Source organism: Pyrus communis, chromosome 6 (assembly GCF_041283825.1).
Source record: "Pyrus communis isolate YQ-2024b chromosome 6, ASM4128382v1, whole genome shotgun sequence".
NCBI classification, from domain to species: Eukaryota; Viridiplantae; Streptophyta; class Magnoliopsida; order Rosales; family Rosaceae; genus Pyrus; species Pyrus communis.
This window is the reverse complement of record NC_142570.1, coordinates 22527109-22540776: the sequence shown is the minus strand read 5'-3', so window position 1 is coordinate 22540776 and position 13668 is coordinate 22527109. Positions and strand designations below refer to the sequence as shown.

At 36.9% G+C, this 13668-nt stretch overlaps 2 protein-coding genes and 1 pseudogene across 3 annotated transcripts; 1 reads left to right on the top strand and 2 right to left on the bottom strand.

Moving 5' to 3' along the window:
* Positions 1-29: 29 nt before the first annotated feature.
* Positions 30-1610, bottom strand: LOC137710450 (glycine cleavage system H protein 3, mitochondrial). Its single transcript, XM_068449473.2, has 4 exons — positions 1358-1610; positions 888-976; positions 492-662; positions 30-308 (listed from the first exon to the last, which is right to left on the bottom strand). Exons 1-4 carry the CDS (start codon positions 1464-1466, stop codon positions 180-182), a joined length of 498 nt encoding a protein of 165 aa, XP_068305574.1. The 5' UTR covers positions 1467-1610; the 3' UTR covers positions 30-179.
* Positions 1611-3144: 1534 nt separating this feature from the next.
* LOC137710452 (ubiquitin family protein) lies at positions 3145-7272 on the top strand. The gene is made up of 7 exons (XM_068449475.2): positions 3145-3478; positions 4490-4622; positions 5605-5690; positions 5784-5862; positions 5946-6055; positions 6346-6410; positions 6907-7272. Exons 1-7 carry the CDS (start codon positions 3314-3316, stop codon positions 6998-7000), a joined length of 732 nt encoding a protein of 243 aa, XP_068305576.2. The 5' UTR covers positions 3145-3313; the 3' UTR covers positions 7001-7272.
* Positions 7273-9098: 1826 nt separating this feature from the next.
* Positions 9099-12647, bottom strand: LOC137710453 (nucleolar GTP-binding protein 1 pseudogene; annotated as a pseudogene). The gene is made up of 3 exons (XR_015963696.1): positions 12514-12647; positions 9632-11656; positions 9099-9333 (listed from the first exon to the last, which is right to left on the bottom strand). The product of XR_015963696.1 is annotated as a nucleolar GTP-binding protein 1 pseudogene (transcript).
* Positions 12648-13668: the final 1021 nt, after the last annotated feature.

The window sequence follows — 13668 nt, the reverse complement described above, 5'->3', positions numbered from 1 at the left end:
TGAAAACGAATCCATGAACCTTTTTTCGGTTTTGATTCAACAAGTACTTTTATTGACATAAAATGTAGGCAGAAGGTTGAAACATGAGTTATGACTTAGATTCTGCAGTACTTTGATAATAATATTTAACGACTTCACCAAACATTAATTAAACCTTAAACAGCTGAAAATCAATTAGTTCAATGGGCTGCATCTTCTTCCTCACAAAACTTCGTGTATTCTTTAGGTCCCAACAAGGATTCTAGTTCTGATGGACTGCTGGGCTTGATCTTGATCATCCATCCACCTTCATATGGGCTCGAATTGATCTAAATATACCCAAAATAAATTAATAGTTTAACAATATAACATGTCAAATTGTTTGAACAAGCGTACGATACTTTGTCTAAACATGGATGCACTCATGCACGGTAGATCAAATATTTGAACAATAATATATATTGAAAGAAGGATAAGCATGTTTAGGAAAAAGAAAAAGGAAGATGAATTACCAAACCAGGTGATTCAGTAAGCTTTGAGTTAACCTCGACGACTTCGCCGGAGATTGGGGAATTGACATCACTGGTTGCTTTGACACTTTCCACAGCTCCAAAGCTGCCTCCTTGAGAGACTGAGCGACCAGCTTCTGGTAGCTCAACAAACACTACTTCTCCAAGATGATCCTGAAACAAAGCTTCACCTGCATCACTCACTCCATGGGCTAATACTCTATCATATTATATTTTATTAAGTATCGAAATAATATTATGGAAACGAGAATAATTACAATGCTCAAACAATACAATTTTAAAAAATAAAATGGATCTTCAACCCAATTGCAAAAGACATCGATATTAAAGGTTCAGGGACCCGTGGAATGAATATAATAAGTATATTAATATATTAACCTGAGCATGATCAGTTATGCCAATTGTTGCCACAGAGCCTTCATGCTTCACCCACTCATGTGAAGATGCATACTTCAATCCATCCAAAACTGCAATATCCAAACATAACCCCCAACATTACAATTCTTTTCAATTTAATTTCCCAACAACAAAAAATTTTAAAATACCCCAAATACACAGCACTCCTAAAATCACTCTTTTCTTTGACAAATGATTATATTTACACTAAATTAATCTAAACTACGAGGTGGGGGATTCAAACTTGGATGCAAGTTGCAAATGATGGAGCACACTGCTCTAGTCAACTTCGCTAAAACTAAGTCTGCATAGCACTCAAATTCTAGTTGAACAAAATCATGCATGCATTGGCAGCATCCTTTGATATAAGTGAAAAGGTAGGCCCTTCTATAATTATAGTTATACCAAACAAATGTAATATGAAGTTGAAGAAAGGTGTGTAGTTTACGTACCAGTAGAAAAGCATCTGGAGAGAGAAAATGCAGGAGAGAGGTGGGATTTGGAGGCAGTGGAGATTCTAAGTGCATTGGCTGTTGAAGAAGCCCACAGTCTCAGTGCCATATTTCTTCTCTCTCTCTCTCTGCTTAATTCTATCTCTCTCTCTGTGTGTCTGGTTATCTCAAACCACCAGAGGCTAATATCGAAGAAAGAAGGGAAGGACACACTTCGGTTGGGATATGCCGTTTTATCTTGGATGAATGGTTGGCAACAAAAGCCTCATCCCAAGTTTAAAAAACAAAGACCCAGTTTAATTTAATTTATTTTTATTTTTTAGTTATTATTTTATGAATCTCAACTCAAGTAAACTTGTTTTTAACTTTTAGCTTGTACTCATCGTCATTGTGAAAAATGAAATTTGAGAAAGTGTTGAGAGTATGAATCCCAAGTCAAGGAAAGAATGAATTTTATATGTGCTTGTAAGTAGTTGAGTTACTCCTCATATGCTAATTTGTTTCATGGTGGAACCTAAAATTTTTTATGGTATCGAGCGGGTTATATCATGTATAAAGCTAAAAAATTGTATGTGTTCTATGCCCTCTAATTTTTGTTGTCCTGTTAGGCTCAAAACTTTGTTACATGTGAGAGGGCGTGTTAAGAGTACGAATCTCACATTTGAGGATATTGCATGTGTTTTTAAGTAATTGAACTACATCTCTTATATTCTCAATTGGTTTTGTAATGAAACCTCGACTTTTTTCAAAAATACATTGTATTTTATGAAACTTGAGAAATTTGGCAGTTGGACTACAACTAAAGTATGTCATTATTGAAGTAGATTTCAAGAGTTTAATTCAAATTCTAAATACGTACTATCGAGATATGCCTATTATTCGATTTCAATGTACTATAGGGAAATTAACACAGTAGCAGTGTTTTTTGGGAGCTTAGGACATAAGTATAATGACACTTGTATTTAGTTTTTTCAATTTTCTTATGAAAGTTAATACTTATGAACAATTTTGTTAGGGTGATGTTAGGGAAATCAAAATTTTAAACCAAATGATGTGGATGTTGATGAATAGATTATGGATAATGCTAGGGAGATCAAGCTTTTAAACCAACTGATGTGTTACCAATAAGAAACAAGCACGTTAACCGACACTTAATTAATAATCAAATCATTTATAATCACACATCATTTGATTTGCAAATTTGGTTTAAAATTTTAGTCTCCTAGCATTATTTATTTTGCTATTTGCGATTTAAAAAGTCCTCATGATCTTCTTTGTAATAATATTTTTTGTAGTCTTTTATTTTATTTTTTGAATTAAACAAGATAACTTTGTTTCCTAGTAATGAAGATTTAGGTACTTTTTATTTATTTATTTTTACAAATAAACATTTACGACACAAGAAAAAAAAAACTTAATAAAGATAGTTAAGATTCTATCGTAAAACACGACTAATAGCAAACACACAAAGGTTTGATAAACCTCCAATATGATACATTGCCCTCCAATATGAGACACCGTCTCACATTCTTATACACCCCACACGAATGACGAATTTATTTTGAACATTGCCTCACATTATACTCATGTTTTTATATAATTAACATCAAACATCACGCGGTGTTATGAACCGTATTTAGGTGAACGAGTAACGTGGCTAGGCTGCTCATACAGGATTTTCTCCAATGAAACAAGGCCTGGACTCTAGAGGGGTGAACCCGGTCCCTTTTACAATCCCAGTACCCAATAGCCAATACCAATGAAGCCCGATCCATTGCTTCTGTTTTGACTCGTGACTTGTGAGAGTCCGACAAGAACGCACAAAACAAAAGACCCCTGCGATAGGACTCCGTCTCGATTCTGGAACAGCCCGGACGTCGGTGTCTGTGAATTTGGCGACGGTTGACGGAGACCCAAGAAAGAATTGGTGGCGGAGACGCCGGTGCTTGATATGTTATGGGCGAGATTACTGAGGAGGAAGAGCTGATACCCATTTCGAATAACAGCAGCATCGTCAATGGCGACGAGGAGTTTGAGAAGAAGAAGAAGAAGGTGGAGATCGTTGTGAGAACCATCGGCCCAGCTCCCCCTTCTCGTCTCCAAGTCCCCTCATCCATCACAGTACGTTCATCTTTCTTGCCCCCCTCCCTTTCAATATCTGTCAGATATGGATGCATGACTCAGATTGCATTTGGAAAATTACCTGGTTTTATGTGATTCCTGTTCATATTTCATATTATGCATGCACAATTGATCAAAACCCAGATTACAAATTCTTGATTATTTGGCAGAATGTGTGCCTCCATGAAATTAACACCTATTGTTCTGACGAAAAGTGAGGATTTTAAACAGTTGCCAAGTCAAGCAATTCACTGATTGTCAGACATGACCAATTCACTGGTGTTATATGTATCTACTTGCCCGAGAGTCGAGACCGCAACAGGACCAAAGCTTATTGGCTGATAGGTCAAGAATTTGTGTGATAGATTGTATGAGATCACTAGTTATTGCCTCTAAGAACTAGACTCTTCAATAAGGTTCAAGTCTATATTTATTACAATCCACAACCTTTTCCCGTTACGTGATGACATATTTCTAGGACTATAACACCGTAAGTGTATTTTAGTCCTTAATTGATTCTGTCAAATCCACTACCCGATTGCTTCCTTGAAAGGGCTATGTGTGCAACAATGTTAAACCTCAAGTAGTTGCACTGAGAATTCCAGAAGTACAGGGCCTGAAGTGAACGCGCTGCTAAATATCAGGGGTGTTGGTGTAATAACTCTAGATGTTTGTGCGCGTGCATGCTCATTACATAAGGTGTTATAGAACCTCCAATGAATACATTGCTTTCTGTTTACCTTGTGACATTTTCAAACACTATAAGTAGTTGTAGTTAATCTGGAACTTCTGACCTTAGTATTTTCCTGCTGTCTGTATAATCTCTGCCAGCACTGTATATGTGTCTCGAGATTCTTTTTAGCATGTATTAATATTTTAAAATATTTAGTGTTTCATCTAACTTTATAAGTCTAGAGTAAAGGACATGGGTTGGGTAATAACACAAATGTGTGAGATTTAAAGGTGTGCATCGTCACATATTAATGTGCTTCGACTTTTTGTCATAAATAGGTGCATGATTTGAGAAAATTGATAGCTGAGAATGGCCACTTACCAATTGAGAGGCTGAGGCTTATTTTGCGAGGCAATGTATTGCATGATAGCAAAAGTGTGCAAGATGTGTACCTACAACTCAGTGACGGTGGTATTGTTCTTGTCATAGTATTTATCACTTGATTTTATTTGAGCCTATTTCCCCACCCAACTTTTTAATTTTTTGAATTAAAATGGTTCTATTGTCCAAATCACCAAAAATTACATATCTAAGCATCTAGAAGGCATTGGACCAAGACAGATAAGAAAAGAAAAGATCTGAACGGGAAATGAAATAAACTAGAAAGAGAAGCTACACGAAAATATAATGATAAGCCGCATATCAGAGAGGATTCTACAAACCTTCTTGTAATTAAACTGGAATAAATTTAGGGTGGTGCTATCCACATATTCCTTTTTACCTTCCATATGTGTCTCAAGTATCGGCCTTTGGATCGGATGAATTAGAGAGGATCAAAAGACATAAATTAACAAGGGGTGTGTTTGAGGTATTAAGAGGTGTGTGGATAGCACCAGCCTAAATTTATGCCTTTTCTAGATAAAGAGGACACCAGATATGAATGAGAATAGTAATCCATGGAAGATCTTGAAATCTTTTGGGCTATCGGTGCAGATTATGAAATTTCACAATGGGAGGACCACCCCAAAAGCAGTCCTTAATTAAGTTGGGTAGTTTCAACCTACATTCAAGCTTCGGTTGATTTTGTTGCTCACATGGATATAAAAGTTGTATGGAGTTCCACAACATATTTGTTTAAACTCTTAGTATTTATGATATAGTTGTTTGTGGTTGTTTAACTCCATATTATAGGTATCACTTTTGCAAAACTGTGACCACTCTGACTTAATCAGCTACCTGAATTACAGATTTTGATGGATGAAAGTTAAACAGTTAATGTTTTGACAAGCATTACGTCGCTTAAAATTTTTTCATATGCCCTTCTTTTCTTCATTTTGAGTGAGGTCTTCAGCTTGGCATGATAGAGAAAAGAAATTTCGTAGTTAAGAGTCCTTGTTTTTGGCTCATTTGATGAGTGGCTAGAATTAATTATTAAACATATATTTTTGTCTAGATTCCCTAATTGTTGCTGTCAAACCAAAGCCGCCAGTTAAACATCTTAGGGATGGATTTGATGATGACGATGATGATGAAGATCTGGTATGCTTGAACCCCTTATCCCATTGAAATGTCAATGCCATTGCATAAACTGTGAATCAACTAATAGTCTTCCCTTGATTTTTGTATTTCCAGAAGTTTCAGCTTCCGCTGTCATCAAGCCCGTGGAAGAGGGCATTGTACAGTTTTCTACATGATAAGATGAAGCTCCCTGGTAGGCATCAAGTTTTTTCTTTTTGTTTTCCGCCAAAAGGATACAACATACTGACAGAAAGCTCTTTTATGTTTTATTGATAGATATCCTTTTGATGGCAATTTTCTCTCTCAGTCTGAAGATGTGGGTAATTATCATTATGTGGTTTATTTTCGCACCTGTTGCCCACAGATGGGACATTGGCCCTTTATATGTACGTTTCCTCTTTTCTCTTAGTTCCTGTTGTTATAAATGCTAATGTGGTAGATCTGTTCCACTTCCACCGAAAACGTGAATGGACTAAGGTTATGAACTCGTAATCTATAATCCGATGTCGGAGTCTTCTATAAATACATCTTCCTTCGTCTACTCTTTATGACTCAAAACACATATCACTAAACTGGCGGTTCCATGTCTACCCTTTAAACCACCTTTTTGAAGAGAAAATAAAAAATAAGTTAACATAGCTGATGTAGTTTTTGTTTGGTGTTGCTCTGCATTCAGATACTTGCCACAGGTTTTGTTGTCATCCTCGTGAATCTTGGAAAGCGGCAACCTGGCGATGTCAGGTATTCATTCTATTGTGGATATAATTTTTGCCATTAACATGTAAATTGCGGTTACAGTGAAAGATGAATTTTCAAATACTTTTTTCGTCATTACTATCACAACTTTTTCATCAATACTATCAAAAGAAGAAGATAAACAGCAATGTATTCGGAAGGGGTGTAAAAATAGAAAAGACTTAAAACAATTAAGTGACTGTAGTTTTAGTTTCTCTCCCTGCATGAGGGAATTACCTGAGTACTTCAGAACTTGTTGAACGCGAAGAAATGGGAAATTGTTGTTGTGCTTGGTGATGTTTGCTGAACATTGTTCACATATTTGTTGAAGACTCCCTTGTCCTGTTGGAATTTATCATGCTCACCAAATGACTTCTCGACTATTTCTGGCTGCTTCTGGCACTTACTCCCTCCCGTCTTTGCTCTCTGTGCGTTCTTAGTGAACAATGTCTGAAGTTCTTCAGCATCTTATAAATATTATTTTGTGCTTTGGAATTTGCAGTGCGTATTCTATTTTCAATGAAGATTTTAGAGAGCTTCCCGGGACTCTTAATGCTGAACGTCTTGATGGGGACATACGAACAGGTCAGTTGTGAGCCTGGTACTGACAAGTTTACATCCATTCTATGACGATAACGGTATGTGTATCAGCAGAACTGCGTTTAAGTTTTTCATAGTAATACAACAAATGTGCACAGATTTTCTTTCCAAGCTTATGTATAGCATTGTCCAGAGATACGCTTTCATGACGAAAGAGGTTTTATTTCGATAGCATTAGTTTGTAATTGTATAGACCTGTCTTTGGGAATTATGCTTTCTAAAGTTTGGAGCGATCGATCCAAAGAACGTCATTAGGGTTCCCGAGTCAGCTTATGATTTTGCACGTCCGTGTTGGTAACGATATTGATTGTGGCTGTGGCACAAAGCCTTCTGTAGTATCCATCGACTTGTGAAAAACTTGGATAATGAGGAATTGAGGATATTTCTATAAGTAGCACGCATTATGGATGAAAGTAAATCAAACATAATAACATTCCAAATGTCAATAAGAGAGAACCACTCTTAACTTGTATGCTTCAGACCTTTTTTTATGACGATATATTTATAGTAAAAAATTAAATTGGTATCGAACTCCCTTTTTACAAGATTTAAACTCAAAACCTCATTTACAAGTAAAATTGAATATTTGATAGACTGTAGTAATGCTGGACATTCGTCAAACCCAATATTCATCATTTGGATTAGATTAGTGTAAAAATATGAAAATGTGAAAAAGGGTTTTTAACACAAATGGTTCTTGAAATTGATCTTCACCATCAAGATGGTCATTGAAATTGAAAATCAATCAATGTAGTCTTTAAAAATAGGTGTCGCAAATCAATGTGGTCTTTTCGTTACAATTCTGTTAAAAATTCTATTTAAGTGCTGATGTGGCACATAAATAGGTTCCATAATTCATTTTTTTTCTCATAAATGGTCCTTAAAATTGACTCACATCAAAATAATCCCTGAAATTGAAAATCGATCAATGTAGTCCCGCAAGTGTCCCAAATCAATATAGTCATTCCGTCACAATTCTGTCAAAAATTTCGTTATGTGCTGATGTGACACATAAATGGATCACACAAAATTTCTGTTTGGCGGAAAGATCATATTGATTTGCGACACCTATTTTCAAGGACTACTGTCATTGATTTTCAATTTTAGGGACCATTTTGATGGTGTGGGTCAATTTCAGGAACCATCTTGATGGTGTGAGTCAATTTCAATGACCATTTGTGATAAAACTCGTAAATCTTGTGGGACCCATTTATGTGCCAAATCAGCACTTAATGGAATTTTTAACAGAATCGTGACGGAAGAACCACATTGATTTGTGACACCTATTTTCAAAGACTACATTGATTGACTTTCAATTTCAAGGATCATCTTGATGGTGAGGGTCCATTTCAGAGACCATTTATGTTAAAAATCCTTTGAAAAATAATCTTAAGAATCGAACTGAGGGTTTGGTATGGTCAATACTTGAGATCTTTTATGTTGTGTTATTCACACACCTTTTTTTTTTTTTTTTTTTTTTTGTCAAAATCCACCCACCCCTTTAAATTTATGACTTTTGATCATCTTTAATTTCGATTCAACAACCAAAAATTGAAAATGATGTTTAGAAGGGGAAAAAAAAAATGTATGTGAATAACAACAGCCTACTATTAATACTAAAGCTTTTCCCAACTTCATAAAATTAATTCTACTTAACTGCTTGTAAATGAGGGACACGAAAGTTACAAAGTTTAACGTGGCGACTTGATTTGGGAAGAGGATCCTCTTCGGATCCACTTTGTGAGGATGTTAGGAATCTCCATATCCTAACTGTTAATCATTCATCGTGCGGTCAATTTTCGTCAGATACTGTATTTAATTTTAAATAAAAAATGTCAAATAATTTCTTACCACACGATATACGATGAATGGTTAGAGATTCCCACAAAGTGGATCCGGATGGGATCAATCTGCCTCCCCAGGAAGAAGTCCAACTTCCCGTGGCCGAGGTGGGGTGATGCGCACAACCCCGTTGCTATCAAGACCTGAGATACGGGCGGTCGCCTAACATCCAAAACTTAACTTGAAAGGGTATATAACACAAATGGGCAGCAATTTCACTCGGGCCAAGTTTCGCAGTTTGTCAAAACTACAAAATTACGAAACCAAATCTTCACCAAAAAAAGGCTACGAAACGAATTCAGATCCAAAATTGCCTAAAGAAAAAAAAACACAATCTAGAAAAAGAAAAGGGAAACTACCAAGACTCTTCTGGTTACATGATCTTGCAGGCCGCAATCCCCAGCCGAAACAGCAACCAAAGAACCGAGTTCTTTTGCAGAAGCAAGTACAACTCACCGTGCAAAATACAAAGCAAACCTATACCACCCTGGAAGAAGAGAAGGCACATTGATTACTAACAGAAACATCAAAAATAATGAGGACAGGCCAAAACTTCTATCTGGTTGTTACGAGAATGTTACTCTCACACATCCGCATCAAAAACATTTGTGTAAAGCGTGTAATAGATGAAAAAAGATGAATGCAACTGGTCCGAAAAACATATGCATGCCTAAAGCTAAGGCTGATAACAAGGAAAATCATCTTATATAATTTTTTTTTGTTTCCAATGAGTGCTCAAAAGAAAGACGAGCTGAATTGAAGGTGATGCAATGTGTCTTAGGTACCTCAAAAAATCTAGCGCCTTTGGGTTTTTCCAATTGAGCGTTTTCCAGATAACAAGTGCTTTGGTTTTAAAGTGGGAATGACCCTATCTGCCTCTCCGCGACGAGCATCCTTGTTTCTATTCTTATTAGATTTCCTGGCCTTCTGTAGTGCCTTCGCCTTCTGATTAGAGTCCTTGAAGCCCTCTCCAGGGGCAACTTCAGTCGGAGGCCTTGATCTAGACCTTGGACGAGATCTAGATAACATACGCTGCTTCTTGTTGGGTGTATCCACATCCATAGCATCGCCACCATCAGTATCACCCCTGTCAACTGATCTCTCCCTCTTCCATCCCCTAGAGACAGATCTGCTTCTGGCCCGTTCAATTGCCCTAGTAGGATCAATAGCCAATTTTGAAAGCTGCCTCCCCATTCTCTTTGTTGTGAACTCCCTATCCTTGTCAAATTTCCTTGGTACAATGGGTCGACTCTCTGCTGTGCTTTTCTTCATTCTATGTTGTGAATAGCGCAAGCTTTTCTTTTTCCTTATTGCAGCCAATGTCTTTTGCTCTTCTGGAGTCAATTGGAATCCATCCATCTCAAAATCATCACCCTCCTCTTCATGACGGAGTCCTTCTCGTTCCAACTCCTCAAGCCTATGGAAAATATCAGGATCAACAAAGTCACACACATTGTGCCCATCATAAATTTCCGGCATGACATCCTCTTTCCATTCATCATTAGCTAAGATATAATGCTTCTTCAAACTGGCAGAGTATACACCTGCACCACCATTCTCATTCTCCAAATCCCTTTCTGTATGCCTCTCTTCCTTCTCCGTTGCTTGCTTAGTCTTAGCTTCTATAGCTGCCTGAGGTATGCATGGGGGCCTTTCCTTGTTGTCACGAGGCTTTGGCATGGCAATGTGAAAACGATTTAAGCAGTCATTTATCTTTTTGGATTTCATCTTCAGTTCAACACTCTGATTCAACAACCTCTCACAAGCTGCATTCTTTCAGCAATTACCCCCTCCTCGGTCAAAGTGCTCATGGCCAAGAGTACCCCTGTATCATTTGTAGCCTCACCTCCCTGACCGATCACTGTCTTCATAGCTTCAGATTTCATCTCCGCGACCAACTTCTTGTCTTCCTCGGGTATAGCAAATCAGTCTTGTTGCAGACTATAATCAATGGTTTGTTCATAAACAGAGACTTGATGCTGTGAAAAAGAGCTGCTTGTTGGGCAATGCTGTACCCACAAGATCCCGAGATGTCCAAGAAGAACAACACCGCAGCTCTCAAGTGGGCCAAAGCTGTGATGCTGCACATCTCAATAATGTTACGGTCTTCAAATGGTCAGTCCAAGATCCCTGTTGTATCAATTACCTGGTACCTCAGGTTTTTATAATCTGTGTGTCCCACAAAGAGTGACTTAGTCGTAAAAGCATAGGGTTGGACATCCACATCAGCCCTTGTGATCTTGTTAATGAATGAACTCTTTCCGACGTTTGGATAATCACAAATCAATACTGTCCTGGTATGAGGGTCAATTGAAGGTAGCCTTGCCATGTGTTGCCTAATTTGTTCCAGGTAAGCTAAACTAGGACCAATCCTCTTTATAACTGTGCACATGCGGCCAAGACCTTGATACATTTGCATCGGTAAAGTGAATCACCATACTTCAACAATTTCACAAAATCTTTAGAAATATTTCCAATAATTTTACTTGCAGTATTGATTTGGCCAAGCGCAAGCTTGTAGTGGTCTTTGTTGTAGAGAACATGAAGAAGATCACCATAGAAAGGGTGGATATCATCCAGCCTAGGAAACTCATCGATGATTGTGGAGAGCTTTTCATGAAAATTCTGTTGGGTATATTTGACTTTGCACATATAGAACTGACAAAGGCGGGAAATGGCATAACCCTTGTGGACTACAGTTGGGGTCTGCCTCTGAGTGCGAGACAGGATGATGTCAATGAAGTCCTTCCCATTCGGCACAACAGTCATCTTCTTGAAGTTATACTGCACCATGTTTACTTATTGGTCTGCTGAAAAAGAAAAAAAGAAAAGAAAAGAAAAGTTATTACCCAGGTTTACCATACACCAAAAATAAGAGTATCCTAACCAACGCAATCATAATTTAAAACCTGGTTTTCACAGCACATCATTTGATTTAAAACGTTTATAAGAACCCCATCAACAAGAGATGTATCCATACGGCTCATTCGACAGCATACAAAAACACCATAACATGAATTTTATAGACAAAAACAACTACATACATAATGAACCTATTTTACAGAAAACAATGAACGACTAATTTCGTCACAAAAATCATAAGTTCATAACTTTCATTATGAGAGCGAAACTCAGGACTAAACCCCGTGCAACGAAGCTGAAAATTCAACATTCTCAATATGAAACAAGTACGACACCATTGAAGGGCAGTTGTTACTTGTTACTAATCCAAGAAGAACAAAACAATTCACATAATTTCAGAAAACAACCGTGCCCGACGCTGTAATCGGCGTTTCCGCCCAAACCCTCCCATTACCGATTCATGGTTTCCGCCCCACCCCCGTCTTATCCCATTTAACGAAAAATTGTTACTTTCTTTTTCCTCTGGCAAATTTAACGACATACAAATGAATATATGCTCTGCAACAAAGAACATCATAATTTCTAACAAATTTAATTAATTATACTAATGACTATTTGAGCTGCTTAAGCAAATTTATGGTAAGAAATGGTACAATTTTAATTCAAACAAATGAAAAAAAAATCTGAACTTGTAACGAAAAACAATGCAAATAAATTGCAAAAAAAAAATCAAAACAAAATACAAATTCCCAATTAGCAGAGAAACAACACACAGAAAGAGAGAAAGAGATTTATGAGGACTTACTTTACAACAGAGTGAGTGTGAGGTAAGGGACGATGAAGATTTCAGAGTTCGAGAGTTTTGAGAGTTTGAGAGAAGCGACGGCGGATGCGGCGGCGGCGCCTCTAACAAGTAGAATGGCACTCAGCAAAGAAAACTACTTTTCTACCGCAAACCCAATCAAATGGGCCCAATAAGCCCAATAGGCCCAATAGATATGGTTTTTGGTGTTAGTACAATTAAAAGAAAATTGTAAAAGTACAATTAGATAACTCAACTTGACAAAGCGAAGGGCAACGCCAACATTCTTGCATCCTACTTAATCTCCCAAAACTCAAATTTCGTCACTTACCAGCTCAACATGTTCCTCACTTCACCTATGTTGTCATAGTCCATTATCGAATCCATTAAATTTTTTTTCCATGTCACAAGTAAGACTATTACTCAAAAAAATGTTTCCAACCATTTATGTTATAACATCTGTTTTTCCGAAACATTAAAAAAATTTCTCCAATTACAGTTCCAAGTCATATGGAGTGGCCCCGCCTATCCAAACTCTATTCGGAGTCGTTGACTAGCTTATCAACAGTGGACCCCACATGGTATTTTCCCGCCTTTTTATGTCAATTTTGGCCATATTAGTAATTTTCATCACGAATTTAATAAAGGTCTTGGTAGCTAAACTTTGAATCTCTTACTTTGTTTTAAAGAGGAGTTTTACAAAGAGAAACCACAATTGAAGTGGCTTAATGGTAATTTAGGCAGTAGGGTGGGTATTTGACATTGTATTGCTGATTCTTTAATCAAGTTGCGCATTTCTAATTAACACATTAAAATATTGATTAAAAGTCTTCTAATCATTTTTATTTAAATAATTGAATGCCATGTTCAATGAACTAGTTAATTGTTATTGTTTGCTATCATTTTCAAATCAACTTCATAAATCATATCATGTGTTTGTACTATAAAAAAACATGAGTCATGCTGAATCTTTTTATTGACTTGTTCTCGTAAACTCAAATGGTATCCAATTTTTGTCTCTAATGAATAGTTTTAGTACATCTAAATTGAAACAAGATCCTCTTCGGATCTTTTCTATCCAGATTATGCAAACCAAATAATCTCGGAGTAGGATTTATCTCCTCTATTTTTTTTCCTCTCCTCCTATTTGAATGGTAA